Genomic DNA, 15,716 nt, shown 5'->3' with positions numbered 1-15,716 from the left:
CTGCACATACTGGCTGTGTGGTGAAAAAGGCACAACACTGCCTCTTTCAGCTCAGACGGTCGAAGAAGTTTGGTATGGGCCTCTAAAGCCTAAGGACTTTTTATAGGGCATCCAGACTGGTTGCATCACTGCCTGGTATGGGAACTGTACTTCCCTCACTCGCAGTACTCTGCAAAGAGTGGTGCGGACAGCCCAGCGCATCTGTAGATATGAACTTCCCTCTATTCAGGACATTTACAAAGACAGGTGTGTAAAAGGGGCCCGAAGGATCATTGGGGACCGGAGTCACCCCAACCACAAACTTTTTCAGCCGCTATCATCTGGGAAATGGTACCGCAGCGTAAAAGCCAGAACCAACAGGCTCCGGGACAGCTTCTTCCACCAGGCCATCAGACTGTTAAATTCACAAACACGAGGAATTCTGCAGATGCTGGAAATTCAAGCAACACACATCAAAGTCGCTGGTGAACGCAGCAGGCCAGGTAGCATCTCTAGGAAGAGGTACAGTCGACGTTTTGGGCCGAGGCCCTTCGTCCTGACGAAGGGTCTCGGCCCGAAACATCGACTGTACTTCTTCCTAGAGATGCTGCCTGGCCTGCTGCGTTCACCAGCAACTTTGATGCGTGTTGCTTGTTTAATTCACAACTGTATTTCTATCTGAGATTGACTGTCCTGTTGTACATACTATTTATTATAAATTACTATAAATTTCACACTTAGATGGAGACGTAACGTAAAGATGTTCATGTATGTGAAGGATGTAAGGAATAAAGTCAATTCAATTCATTTGTAACTGCGACATTAGAAGAATATCTCACTAATCCAATTGTTTGGATATTAATTATCTCATGGCCTATTTGAAGAGAAGCAAGGGCACTGTTCCTGGTATTCTTGTCAATACAGTGGCTTGAAAAAGTATTCAGCCCCCACAACTACTTCCACAATTTATTGTTTCATTTTCTAAACTTAAAATATATTGAAGTGGGATTTTTTGAACTAATCTTCAAAACATTGTGCATCATGTCAAATCAGAAGAAAAATTCCAAAACCATTTACGTTAACAATTTACTAAAAGTTAAAAACCAAACTTGTGAGGCTGAAGAAGTACACATCGCCTTTGTAATCACTATGCTAACTTTCCTCAGGTGCAAGATATTATTATTTTACCAACTCACCCAATTTGCTCTGAAGAAATTTCCCCTTTCTTTGTAAGATCCAACAGTGTGGTAGATTTTCAAAAGACCAAACCAAAGTGAAGGGAAAAGAGCATTCAAGGCAAATCAGGGAAATGATTATACAGAAGCACAAATTTGGGGAAGTGTACAAGACCACCTCAAAGGCATTGAATATACCTCAGAGCTGTGTGCAGTACATCCTGGAAAAAGTGGAAAAAAACGTGAACCCACAGCCCCACTGACTAGGTCAGGCTGCTGTGAAGCCAACAGTCACCTTGAGTGAGCTGCAGAGGTCAGTACTGCAACTGGAGATGAAGTTCATGGCTCCACAATCTCTAAGGCCTTGCACGTAAACGGTATTTATGGAACAGTGGCAAGGTAAAAATGCTGGCTTAAAAAAAACCACATCCTTGTTTGTAAAGGCTTTGCAAAGTGCTACTTAGAAGATGCTGTAAAAATGTGGAAGAAGGTATTGTGGTCGGATGAGACTAAAATAGAACATTTTGGCCTCAACGCTAAGCAGTATGTGTGGTGATAATCTAATACCGTGCATCAGCCAGGTAACATCATCCCTTCTGTAAAGTATGGTAGAAGTAGCATCATGCAATAGGGATGCTTTTCAGCAGAAGGGACTGGAAATATGGTTAAGATTGATGGGAAGATGAACGTTGCTAAATACAGAGAAATCCTGAATAAAAATGATAGTTTCTGCCAGAAAGCTTAAACTGGAGAGGATATTCATCTTTCAGTAGGAGAATGACTCAAAGTACATTGCCAGAGCAACCACAGAGTGGCTTCAAATGAAGAAATCTGGTCTTTGAGTGGTCCAGAGCCCTGAACTTAACCCAATCGACCATCTCTTGAAAGACTTCTAAACTGCTGTCTACTGCTGCTCCCTAACTAACCTGGCATAGCTTGAGCTATTTTGCAAGGAGGAATGCTCCATCACATTGTGCAAAGCTAATAGAGACTTATCCAAAAAGACTACTGGCTGTAATAGCTGCGAGAGATGGTTCAATTAAGTACTGAGCAAATGGGGATGAATACTTTTGAACTGCCGATATTTCAGGTTTTGAATTTTTAGTTTTTCATGCTTTAAGATTTTCCCTGTATTTTTGGGCTCTGCTGTGGGATAAAAAAGGAGAACGTGACTCACAAATAAAAATTCTCATTAAAATTGATCAAAATCCTTGATTCAATATTAATTTATGTAAACGAAGGGTCGGGGCTGAATACTGTTACAAGGCACCGTATTTATCCCTTAAAACACAATTGCTTAAAAATTTAGATACTGCTCTTTCAGGCAGAATGCTGCAAAATGGCTGCCATCATTTATGTTAGTAATGTGAAATCATTTCAAAGGTACTTTATTCACTGCAGTGCATTCTAATATACCCCATGGCTAAGAGAGACAATATGCAAATGCATATCTTCTCCTATCAGATGAAAGGTATCTAGAATAATGTAACATAATACAAAATTTAGATTAGGCAGCAGTGAAGTGAAATCAGGGGTTACATTTGCAATGTAAAGATAGAAGACATTTGGAATTTACTAACTCATAATGTTGTGGATATTGTATCAACTGAAAATTAGGAAGAAGAAATAGAGTTAGAGATTGGAACAAAGGTGAAGGAAATGGAATTGGTAAACAGATCAATTTAAATTTAAGTGAATGCTGGAAATTTTTTAGAAGCTGAATGATTTGCTCCTGTTGCTGTGTTCTGAGAATGGTCATTAATAAGTTACTCTACTGATGACAATGTAGTACAATGTGATTTTAAATCAATGGATTAGTTACGGAAACAAAAACATCAGTTAATTTGTTTTCTTCCAATAATTTAACAAAATTAAATACTATACATTACAGCAGCATAATTAACACATTTTATCTACTACATGTGAAATCAATGGTATACCATCACAGCCAATTCTAATCTATGCATTTAGAGTTCATAATTAATAAAGAAATCATTATTTGCACATGGAAGGGTATAGCACATGAAGAGGTTCACTATATTGTGCCAAGCTTTAGAAGAATGAGATGTAATATTGGAAAATTAAAGATTATGGGAGGGACTGGCAGAGCAAATGGCCCATAGAGTAAATTCTCAACATAGGCATGTAAAGCATCAGTTAGGACTGAACTGTAATTTATGAAATATCATGGGGCTGTGCTCAGTCTGTTTTTTTCAAGCGTGACAGTGAGAAAGGAAGAAACTTTAGGATCAAATGGGTAACAGAATGGCAGAGAAAGCTTGAGGGTTGAAACAACACATTTCTGCTTCGATTAATTGTGTTTATTGCTTACAACTAGATGGTGAACACCAAAATATTTTATGAAGGTCATGGTTACATATGAAGTATCATTCCCCTCACCTTGTAATTGGATTGCTTCCCCTTTTTGTTTATCCATTTGCTGTTGGGTCTGAAGCTGGAGCTTGGTTTGAAGATTTAAGATTTCTGATTCATACTCTGAGGCAGTTTGCCTCCATTTCTCAAGCTCAGTGTGCACCTTGAGCAACTCCCCTTGGAGAATGGCAATATCAGTTTCACGCCCTGTTGCTGCTTCCACTGCTGTCTGTCGCAAAGCCATAATCTCTTCATGGGTACTTGCCAATTGATCACGAGCCTTGATAATTTCCATCTCTTTCTCCTCTCGAAGTATCTCAATATCCTTCTGTAAATCATCGAGCTGAGCTACACATAGAAGATAAAAATTATTTTTGCTTGAATGAAGAAATGTGGCAAGCAAATGCACACTTTGTTTGAAATACTGTACTAGAAAAACTTATTTATTATGCTTTAAATTTCAAAAGTTTTTAATTATTGAAGTCTTTAGATTGATTTTAAATTCTATTAAAAATATTTTAACTTTGACCTCCTAGGTATCATGATGTACAATCTTTCCTACTGTTAAATACGGTTTATGTATAGCATTATTAGTAAACGGGAATCTTATATGAAGAAATAGGACATTACTGAAAGTGATCTGACAGAATTTGCCCAAACTAAAAAGCAGGTAATATAAATATGGATTTGTGAATTCAACATAAACAGCTTTGAGTGAATTTATACCTTGCAATGCTTGGATTTGCCTAGCTGACAGTTCTGCCTGTTGTTTACTTGCCTTTCTTTCCTCTTCAAGAAGTGCTGTAAGGAGACAAAGTACATGATAAACTTTATGTTTGACAGCGCACTTTTTGAAGCATTGCTTTCAGTAGAATTGTTTTTACATGAGGCAACCTGAATCCAATAATCCAATTAGTAGAAATGATCAGGATATATTATCATTTAGGAAAGAGAAAGCTGCAACAGAATGCACAGGAATGACTTTGGAGAAGAACTAAAGATGAAAACAGCAGATAATACAAAGCTGTAATGAAAATGAAGCTTAATGAATACAATGCAAAATAAACCACATAAATAGTTTTAGTTGAAGTAGTTTTGCAATTGCACATTCTTACACTTTAACTGAAGGTAATCCATGGGTAATTTCAATTGCTAATTATAATGTAGCAATTTTTACCTACGAAAGAACCCAAGAGTTTAATTATTTAGCATTGAGAAATTTTAAACAAAGGACAAAGTTTAGCTTTGATCTCCGTTACTCTAGCAAATCACATTGGCTGTTAGAAGAGCTAATTGACTGAAGTTCCATACCATTGCACTGTATTTACACTACCAAGCCAAAAGCTTCATTTGCAGAACAGTAGAAATTAAGTACACCGATTCAACATGATTCTGTTACCAATTGTGGACAAAACCTTATCTCAGATTCCATGATCCTACTATTTCGATTAGCTGTTTAAAGGCAAGTATATTCTTGCAGAGGGGTGGCATGGTAGCTCAGTGGTTAATGTAACACTTTGCAGTGCCAGCTATTTGAAGATTGGGGTTCAATTTTCATTGCTTTGTACGTTCTCCCTGTGACTGCGTGGGTTTCCTCCGGGTACTTCTGTTTCCTCCCACATTCCAAAAGATGTACGGGTTAGGGTTAGTAAATTGTGGGCATGCTATGTTGGTACTGGAAGCACGATGATACTTACAGCTGCGCTCAGCACATCATTGGATTGTGTTGGTTGTTGATGCAAACAATGAATTTCACTGTATATTTTAACATACATATGATAAATAAAGCTAATCTTTAATCATTAAGTGTTTAAATATGCTCACTGCTGCCATCAGGAAGGTGGCACAGGGGCCTCAGGATCTACACCACCAAGTTCAGGAACAGTTATTAACCCTCAACTTTCAGGCTCCTGAACCACAGGGGATAACTTCACTTGCCCTATCACTGAACTGTTCCCACAACATATGGACTCACAGCGAAAGAAATAAAAATCTGCAAATTTTGGAAATTGTAAAGAAAAGCAGAAATTGCACATTAGGCAGCTTTGGTGCTGAGAAAAATGGGAATAATATTTCAGAGCAACATCCTTTCATCAAGACAAGTAGCAGCGAGAAATAAAACATGTTTCCATTTGCAGGGAAGTGGGAAAGGTAGAGGTTACAAAGGGAATATCTCAGTTTGCCTTGACCAATATTCACTGCTTTCAATAAAACAGCATATTTTAATATTTCAACTACTTAATTCAAGCAACAGTTGGTGGGAACCTCTCACCCTCTGGAATGAGTAGTTTGGTTTTGTAATGAATATTAAAGTGGTTTTAGATTTTTTTCTGTAGCTTATTACTTTAATTAGTACCTCTGAAATAAATAAAATGATTGTCACTTAATTTCTGAAGTCAGATTTTGATTTCTACCTTTTCTCATTCGTTGCTCACAAATCATTAAGAATGTGCAGGAAATGAGTGAAAGTAGAAAAATAAAACAATCATACTGACTTAATGACATACTTTATTTTTTCAAATAGCTTAACAAAAATTGTTAAACTTAAAAAAAATAAAACTTTTAAATACACCTAAATGAAAACTGTTTATGGCAAAGAACAGTAGATTTCTCCCAATGCCCAAATTCCCGTAAACAAGTGCTTAATTTGTTTTATTCGAAACATTGAAAAAGGCAGTCTTACTTCAAATTAGTAAACATTGATGCAAGTAAACTAAATAACTTCTTGACACTGCTTCACTCAGCCTGGTCTAAAAATTACGATACAGTGGACTTCAGTTAATTGGGCCGTCGGTTAATCAGGGCAGCTGCTTATTTGGGACAGCCTCTTAAAGAACTAATTGAGAGAAAATAGCTGGGGTTCCCTTCCTTCATTTGGAAACACTTAATTGGAACAGTAGACTATTGCTAAACAGTTTCTAACTAGCATCAGTTGTGTATATTTGTGCGGCTGTTAGACACTACACTGTGCTTAGAGAGAATAGTTTTTAAAATAGCATCTATGAGATAGGAGCAGAATTAGGCCATTTGGCCCATTGAATCTGCACTGCCATTTCATCATGGCTGATCCCATTTTTCTTTCAGTCCCAATCTCCTGCCTTCTCTCCGTATCTCTTCATCCCCTGACCAATCAAGAATCTATCAACCTCTGCCCTAAATATACGTAAAGACTTGGACTCCACAGCTGCCTGTGGCAAAGAATTCCAGATTCACCAGACTCTGACTAAAGAAATTCCTCCTCATCTCTGTTCTAAGAAGGACACCCCTCTATTCTTAGACTCTCCCACCATAGCAAACAGCCTCTCCATATCCACTCTACCAAGGCCTTTCATCATTCGAAAAGTTTCAACGAGGTTCTTCTGAGTCTAGTGATACAGGCCCAGAACCATCAGATGCTCTTCATATGACAACCCATTCAATCCTGGAATCATTTTCGTGAACATCCTTTGAACCCTCTCCAGTTTCAGTACATCCTTTCTAAGATAGGAGCCCAAACTTGCTCACAATACTCCAAATGAGGCCTCACTAGTGCTTTATAAAGTTTCAACATTACATCCTTGCTTTTATATTCTAGTCCTCTTGAAATGAATGCATTTGCCTTCCTCACCAAACTCAACCTGCAAATTAACCTTAAGGGAATCCCACACAAGCACTCCCAAGTTCCTTGTGCGTCAGCTTTTTGTATTTTCTCTCCATTAAGAAAATAGTCAAGCATTTCATTTTTTCTACTGAAGTGCATGACCATACACTTCCTGACATTATATTCCATCTGCCATTTACTTACCCATTCTCCTAATCTGTCCAAGTCCTTCTGCACCCCCTCTACTTCCTCAAAACTACCTGCCCCTCCAATTATCTTTATATTTCTGCAAACTTTGCAACAAAGCCATCAATTGCATCATCCACAAACAAGAGAAAATCTGCAGATGCCGGAAATCTGAGCAACACACACAAAATGCTGGAGGAACTCAGCAGGCCATGCAGCATTCATGGGAAAGAAGTACAGTCAACGTTTCAGGCTGAAACCGCCATAGATGCTGGCTGGTTTGCTGACTTCCTCCGGCATTTTGTGTGTGTTGCATCATCCAAATCATTGACATATAACATAAAAAGAATCGGTCCCAACACAGACCCCCTGTGGAACCCCACGAGTCACCAGCAACCAGCTAGAAAAGGCTCTCACTCTTTGTCTCCTGCCAATCAGCAACTCCTATATCTATGCTAGTATCTTTCCTGTAATACTATGGGCTCGTAGGTTGTTAAGCAGCTTCATGTATGGTACCATGTCAAAAGATTTCTGAAAATCCAAGTACACAATATTAACCGATTCTCCTTTGTCTACCCTGCTTGCTATTTCTTCAAAGAATTCCAACAGATTTGTTAGGCAAGACTTTCCCTTGAGGAAACCATACTGACTACAGCCTATTTTACCATGTGCCTCTGAGCACCCTGAGACTTTATCCTTAATAATCGACTCCAACATCTTCCCAACCACTGAAGTCAGACTAACTGGACTTAGATTCCTTTCTTCTGCTTCCCTCCCTTCTTGAAGAATGGAGTGACGTTTGGAATTTGCAAGTCTTCTGGAACCATTCCAGAATCTAGTGATTCTTGAAAGATCATTACTACTGCCTCCATAATCTCTTCAGCTACCTCTTTCAAGACCCTGGGGTGTACACCATCTGGTCCAGGTGACTTATCTACCTTCAGATTAGTCGTATGTGCTTGTGTTATGTCATCCATTTGGACAGACGTACGCAAATTTAAAAACAGTGATTTTTGACAATTTTGGTTTTTGTTTTGCCTTTTAAAAATTTCAGCTCCTTGCAAGATGCCACAACAATTTTTGAGACTAGCTGTCACAATTACCCTACACGTCAGCGTACGCTGGATGAATTCCTCTGTCGATAACTATTAGGAACTAGCATACAGTTTTATAGTACTGTAGTAGTATTGATAGTGTTCTAATTTGTGCTGTATTTCATTTAAATACCTAATTGTTACTCAGTTAAATGGTAGTTTTGTAATTCATATACCTTTATAACAATTTCTTTGAAACCTCAGGCATTGGGGCAGCTGCTTAACTCGGCTAAAATACACTGTCCCGATGTGTCCCTGTTAATATGATCCACTGTACTTGTTTTCAAGGAAGCCACTGTTCATTGAAGAAAAACACAAATATAGAGTTCACCACAAATATAGAGTTCACCTTGTACTTCAAGACACTTTTGTTTGCTGGTTCTGGCAAAATCCTGTGCTCCCTTCAGCTCCTGTTGCAGTTGCTGTATCTCTTGCTCAGAATCTCCAGTTTCCGCATGGGCACGTCGCAGTTCATCTGAAAATGCATAATTTGTCAACACTGAGGCCCATTTTCAAAATTAGTCAAAATCTGAATATTTAGTGTCAAAATCTAGATCAGCAGGTGATAACTACCTTAAGTGCACAGAAATGAACAATATTGGCTGTGTGTAACAGAAAATCTGCTCAGCTCAAAGAAATAAAAGTTCTCTAGTTTAAAAGAGCACTTTAAGTCTTCACGCTGATAGTATGACCCGCGCACAATGATTTTGGAACAGTTTCTTCCCCTCTGCAATCAGATTTCTGAACTGTCCATGAACCTATGAACTCTACTTTGTTTTGCACTATTTTGTAATTTATAGCAATCTTATGTCTCTATACTATATTGTTACTGTAAACAAAAGTTTTATATTATTAAATCAGTGACAATAAACTGTATGCTGATTCTGAAGTGTGCTTTGAAAATTTACAACAGAATATTGTTTATCTTAATGCCTCAAAGTAAACAAAATTTTTAGTCTCTAGACTGCAATCATCTTTTTGCTAAAATGTCTTCTAACAGTCTTTACTGCTGTCATGCATGAAACTTAACAATGAAACCTCAGCATCTATTTTTATTTCAAATTTCCATTCTATTCATCCTAACTTTTTACTTCCAGTACTTGTTACTTTTCTCTGTGATTAATTCATTCTTATAAGTACGAAAAGTCAAATCCACATTGAGTAAAGCTTTCCAATTTTCTCTTGTCTGCCTTTATAAAATTCAAACTTCCAAAACTTAATGCAACACCAAATGCTCCTAAATTGACCTATCTTCCATTATCTGGCTGAATCTCAATCAGATTTAATACCACTGGCATAAGTCATGCTTTTTTAGCTCATTCTGCCACCACCCAGGTCGTGCAATGAGAACAAGGCATGGCCTGGGTGATGGCCCTTAATGATGGATGCCACCTTCTGAGGAATCGCTCCTTGAAGATGTCCTGGATACTTCAGAGGCTAGTGCTCATGATGGAGCTAAGTTTGCAACTCTGCAGTTTACTCTGAGGTCGCTTTTCAATTGCCCATGATTCATCCAAATATTTGGAGGTTAAACTTCTGTAGAAGTGTCCTTTTTGCAACGACTGTACTCTTATCCTGGAATTTCTCAGGTTCCTAATATTTGCTGCTGCCTCTTTCGTACTACCACCTGTCAACATCAGTTAAACACCGGTCAGTTTTCATATATATTCTTATTTAGTTATTCCTTTTTACCATTTTTCTGACACTGTCATTATCTGCACTTTGATTTGAAATCCATTTTGATTATTCAGTAAATTGTCTTATTACTGTTCTAGGTATGTACCAAGATACAGTGAAAAACTTATCTTATACACAAATCAAATCATTACAATAGTGCAATGAGGTAATACGACTACAGAGTGCAGAGTAAAGTGGTACAGTCAAAGAAGATTCAGTGCAGGTAGACAATAATGTGCAAAGTCACAATGAGGTAGATTATGAAGTCAAGAATCCATTTTATCCTACTGGGGAAACATTCAATAGTTTTATATCAATGGGGCAGAAGTTGTTTTTGAGCCTGGTGATACATGCTTTCAGGCTTTTGTACCTTCTGCTCAACGGGGAAGGAGGGGGGAGAAATGAGTATATGTCTGGAGCAGGTGGAATCTTTGAATATGCAGACTGTTTTATCAATACCAATGACAATGAGAAGTATATAGACAGAGTCTGTGGAGAGGAGGTTGGTTTTGTGATGTGCTAAGGTCTGTCCATAGCTCCCTGCAGTTTCTTGCAGTCATGGGCAGAACAGTTGCCATACCAAGCTGTGATGTATCCAGATAGGTGTATCAATAGAAATAAGTGAGGGTCAAAGGGGACATGCCAAATTCTTTTTACTGCCCGAGAGAACAGATGCTGGTGAGATTTCTTGGCAGTAGCATCCACGTGGTTGGACCAGCACAGCCCACCCCTTGGAACTTGAAACTCTCCACCTCTGCAATGTTGATGTACACTGTGCTAAAATCAATGACCAGCTCTTGTTCTGATGACGTTGAAGGAAAGGTTGTTGTCACGACACCATGTCACTAGGCTCTCTATCTCCTCCCTTTACACTGACGAGTCATTATTTGAGATACTGCCCACTACAATGGTAGCATTTGCAAACTTGTACATGGAGTTAGTGACTGCACAGAAAGCAGGGTAAGGGGATGAGGCCACAGCCTTGTGAGGTGTCAGTGTTGAAAATAATTCTGGCAGAGGTGTTGTTGTCTATTCCTACTCATTGGCCAAATTAGTAAATTTATTAGTAAATTTATTCACAATCCAAACACGTGCCAGAATATTTAAGTGCATAGTAAAACCTTAACCAATCTTTCTTAAAAATACAGTTCACGAATAATGTTTACATAATACTTGTAAAATTTTAAAATTGGCAAGCATCTAAATGACAATAGTGCAACACTCACTGTGCACCATGGTATTATCAGTAGAAAGACATACTTGTACTCTGAGGTTAAGTAATGCTGGTAAAGGACATTTCTTCCCATCATACCTTTTTCTCAGTAGTTAGCACAAAAGATACTTCCTTTATTTCATTTGTAAAATAGGTACATTTTTGATTGTTTGACTTATAAATATGATTAGTGCTCCATTGGGCAAAACTCTAATACTAATCAATTCAAATAATTATAATCTGGCAAGATAGCACCGGTGACCAATGGCTACATCTTGCTGACAGCTTACAAAACTACTTCTAGATAAACCTTCTGAACTACAACCAATTGGAGCCTGTAATTTCCCTTTTAAGAATGTATTGTTTGGCTGGCTGAATGAGCTGGCACTTCTGCGATCTCCTGGGGGATTCCACGTGGAGTGCAACTACGGCTGTCCCTGCGAGTGGCTATGTTGATTCCTAAAGGCAGAATGCCCCACTACTTCGTGCTGATTGAAGCTTTGAGCAAGATTACAATTGATGAAGATGAGCGGGTGTTTAGTGCCCTTTTGCCTGCGTTTGACCGCTCTCCCTCTCACCGTTGCAGGAGGTGTAGGTTCCATGCTGCAAGGTTCAATTGCCTTGGTGGCTTGTGGATGTGGACTCACTTTCAGCTGTGGTTTGACGTTTAATGTCCATAGTGCTGAATGTGTTTTACTATTTGTGCCATTTGATCGAGGCGCTTTGGTGAGGAACAGGATCTATGGCTGTGGCTGTGGCTATCAGCTCCTGGACTGGCTTCACTTGTCTAAGCGGCTTGTGGCTGTGGACCCACTTTTGGGGATTCTGTGGTTTGATGTTTAATATTCTGTGTTACTTGTTTGCATTTTGTTGTTTACATGATTCGTTCTATTTTTTGCAAGTTTGATTGTCTTGTGTGAGTTTTTTCTTTAAATGGATTCTATTGTATTTCTTTGTTTTATGGCTGCCGACAAGAAGATGAAATCTCAAGGTTGCATACTGTACACATACCTTGATAATAGATGTACTTTGAGCTTTGAGTTATCAATTAAAATGATATTGTCTATTTCAGCACTGAATTATTATGAAACTATGAAATGTTAACTCTAAAGTCTTTTCTTCCCTAAGTTGCCTGAAATTCCAAGAATTTCAAAGGCTGTTAAAAATGCATCAGCACCTACACCACTTGGCTTCGATTTGCTTGGTTTCTTAAGTTATATTGTCAACAGTGATGTTTGCATGTCGAAAAGCAACAGACTGTAAAAAAAAATCTGCTAAAAATCCTTATAGACATCTTATACTTAATCCTTAAAATCTTGGAAGCTCAGAGACCTCAGCCTTGTGCAGCTGGACCCTGGTCTTCCCGTCAGATCGCCGGCAGGTGGTAAGAGTGGGCTCCCTCACCTCCACTCCTCTGACTCTCAACGCAGGAGCTCCTCAGGGCTGTGCACCAAGTCCCCTCCTTTACTCCCTGTACACCCATGCCTGTGTCGCCACCCACAGCTTCCAATCTGCTAATTAAATTTGCCAATGACACTACATTGATTGTCCTAATCTCAAACAATAACGAAGTGGCCTACAGGGAAGAAATTATCTCTCTGACACAGTGGTGTCAGGAAAACAACCTCTCCCTCAATGTCGCAAAAACAAAGGAGCTGGTTGTGGATTACAGGAGGAATGGAGACGGGCTAGCCCCTATTGACATCAATGGATCTGGGGTTAAGAGGGTAAACAGCTTTAAGCTCCTCGGCATCCACATCATCGGGGACCTCACATGGTCTGTACACATCAGCTGTGATGAAAAAGGCACAACAGCACCTCTTTCACCTCAGACGGTTGAGGAAGTTAGGTATGGGCCCTCAAATCCTAAGAACTTTCCGCAGGGGCACAATTGAGAGCATCCTGACTGGCTGCATCACTGCCTGGTGTGGGAACAGTACCTCCCTTAGTTGCAGGATACTGCAGATAGTTGTGTGGACAGCCTAGCGCAACTGTAGTTGTGAACTTCCCATGATTCAGGACATTTACAAAGGCAGGTGTGAGAAAAGAGCCCAAAGGATCATTGGGGACCCGAGTCACCCCAACCACAATCTACTCCAGCTGCTACCATCCAGGAAGCGGTACTGCAGCATGAAAGCCAGGACCAACAGGCTCTGGGATAGCTCCTTCCACCAGGCCATCAGACTGATTAACTCACGCTGATCTGAGTGTATTTCTATGTTACATTGACTGTTCTATTTATTATAAATTACTATGATTGCACATTGCACATTTAGATGGAGACGTAGTGCAAAGATTTTTACGACTCACGTATGTGAAGGATGTAAGATATAAAGTCAATTCAATTCCCAGGAAGGATAGCTTTTCTTAACATTGAGACCAAAATTACACATTATCTCACATGTAGTCTCACCAAAGTCCAGTACAATTCTATTAAGATTTCCTTGCAGGTTGGAAGTACTGGGGATAGACAGGGACTTTGAAAGATAAAAACCAGAGGCAATGGAGCAAAGACTGGTGATGCACAGATTCATTTGATGACGGCAGCTGGACTAAATGTTATAAAAGGGAGAACAGGAAAACTTGAATCTCCAAAATACAAACATTTGTAATATGGGCACCTAAATTACTTGTACTAATGAATTTTAAAATGCACTTAGTACAAACAAATTTATACGAAACTGATTTTACAAACAAGTATGTTTTGCGTGTTATCGTTCAGGTCTCAAGTTTTACTGGGACACCCTGAAAATTTACCTGCATTTCAAGTAGTGCAGTGGGCTCATTTTTATTTTCCCAAGAATGAAAAATATTCCTTGTAATAATTCCCTTAAAATTTCAAATATTTAAGCATGCTCTTTGCCCTGCGTTTGAATGTTGAGTCTAGATACTGGGTTGACAACTGTGGTAGAACACAGTTGGCAGTCAGAATGGAAGTAAACTCCAACTGGTGGAGTCGTGCAGTCAAAAAGAGACATTGATGTTGTAGAGGATCACCTTGCTTGACCATGCTGTCTAACAGAAAGTTGCACAACTTTTAAAGGAAGGCATTATACACAATGTGCTGGAAGATCTCAGCAGGTCAGGTAGCACCTATATATCTATGAATGTGCTCTTCCAGCACATTGTGGGTATTGCTCTAGATTTCCAGCAACTGCAGTACCTTCTGTATTTGCTTTAAAGGAAGGCAGTCTAAAAGTGACAGGCTTATGATGAATTGGTTTTCTTCTACAAGTGGTTCTAAGCAGTTTAATATATTTGTTAAACCACGCGCCATTTGCAAAACAGCTAAAATAGCTTGGAAGCATTTCATTCATTACAAAACAAAATGCATATGTTGCTGATGTCTTTCCATCTGATTTTCATTTTAAAATCTGAATATCCAACATATTTTCTATCTGCTTGTGAATTTAAAATAGGCTTTTGGACATTTGGTTTGGAAATGTTATAATAAGTTAAAACATTCCAACAAAGATTGTCTGAAATGGAAGCAATCAAAGATAAGTTGTTATAGTTAATCTTACAGAGAGACTACACAGCTCTTCATTAAACCAATGAAATATATACGATTTTTTTTCTGTTGGCAGGAATTTCAAGCTCATTAGGTTCAAGTACTTGGCAAAGAAAGTAATCCTTGTTTTAAAAAACAGAAGAGTACACAACAAAACTTCAAAACAAACTATGTGGTTATAACAACAAATATCACCATTGCAATAAGTAGCTTTTAAACGTACATACCTTCATAAATGAATAAACTTAATATTTTGATGGCCACTGGAATTTAACTGCCAACAGTAAAGACATTAATAGTTGAAGAACTAGTCGAGGATAACCTAAAAAAACTGAGCTCACTTATGAACTTACGACATATTTACTTTGGAAAGGGGAAACATATACAATTAAATACAAATTAGTCACCTGATATTGCTTGAGTTATGCTGCTACCCATAACATGCATATATATTCTCAAAAAACGTCTGTAAGGTACAGTATAAACTTTGATTTGTGATTTGGGGTTGAATTGAGGTCAGATTGTTTGCAAGAGACAGAAGACATAGAGGTTATCTTGACTAAAAGTCAATTGAGATAAACACATTTAGCAAATATTTGGTTCTGAAAAAAACCCAAAAAGATTACAGACTGACCGATTAAAAAAAGAGGGATGTTACAAGTAAACAATTCATAGTGCTGAGACTGGAATAATGATTTTCCATTTCTTCATACCGACTCAACGTCACTGAACCCATTTGATCCACTATTCCCATCTGGCCTAATTACAACTGTTAAGTTCATGTAACAACTTGAACAATTTTCACTTGTTACGGTACTTATCACTTGTTTTATTTCTTCAAAATCTCAGTTGGAACTTCATTTTGTAAGAAGTAGTTCCCTATTGAGAAAATTGGAGATGTCAATACACAGATCTCAAATTGTTGCAT

General features: G+C 38.5%; 1 protein-coding gene across 13 annotated transcripts in view; it reads right to left on the bottom strand.

The window, feature by feature from the left end:
• slmapa (sarcolemma associated protein a) overlaps positions 1 to 15,716 on the bottom strand; it is a 196,152-nt gene that overhangs the window by 21,200 nt on the left and 159,236 nt on the right. For all 13 annotated transcript variants that reach the window (XM_072280435.1, XM_072280436.1, XM_072280437.1 and 10 more), the window contains 3 exons: positions 8,737 to 8,862; positions 4,254 to 4,328; positions 3,555 to 3,875 (listed from right to left, as the gene is read on the bottom strand). In XM_072280435.1, the coding sequence (XP_072136536.1) occupies positions 3,555 to 3,875; positions 4,254 to 4,328; positions 8,737 to 8,862 (522 nt within the window). The remainder of the gene's footprint in view (positions 1 to 3,554; positions 3,876 to 4,253; positions 4,329 to 8,736; positions 8,863 to 15,716) is intronic.

Source organism: Mobula birostris, chromosome 16, assembly GCF_030028105.1.
Source record: "Mobula birostris isolate sMobBir1 chromosome 16, sMobBir1.hap1, whole genome shotgun sequence".
NCBI lineage: Eukaryota > Metazoa > Chordata > Chondrichthyes > Myliobatiformes > Myliobatidae > Mobula > Mobula birostris.
Note: the sequence above shows the minus strand (reverse complement) of the source record. Positions and strands in the feature narration are given on the sequence as shown.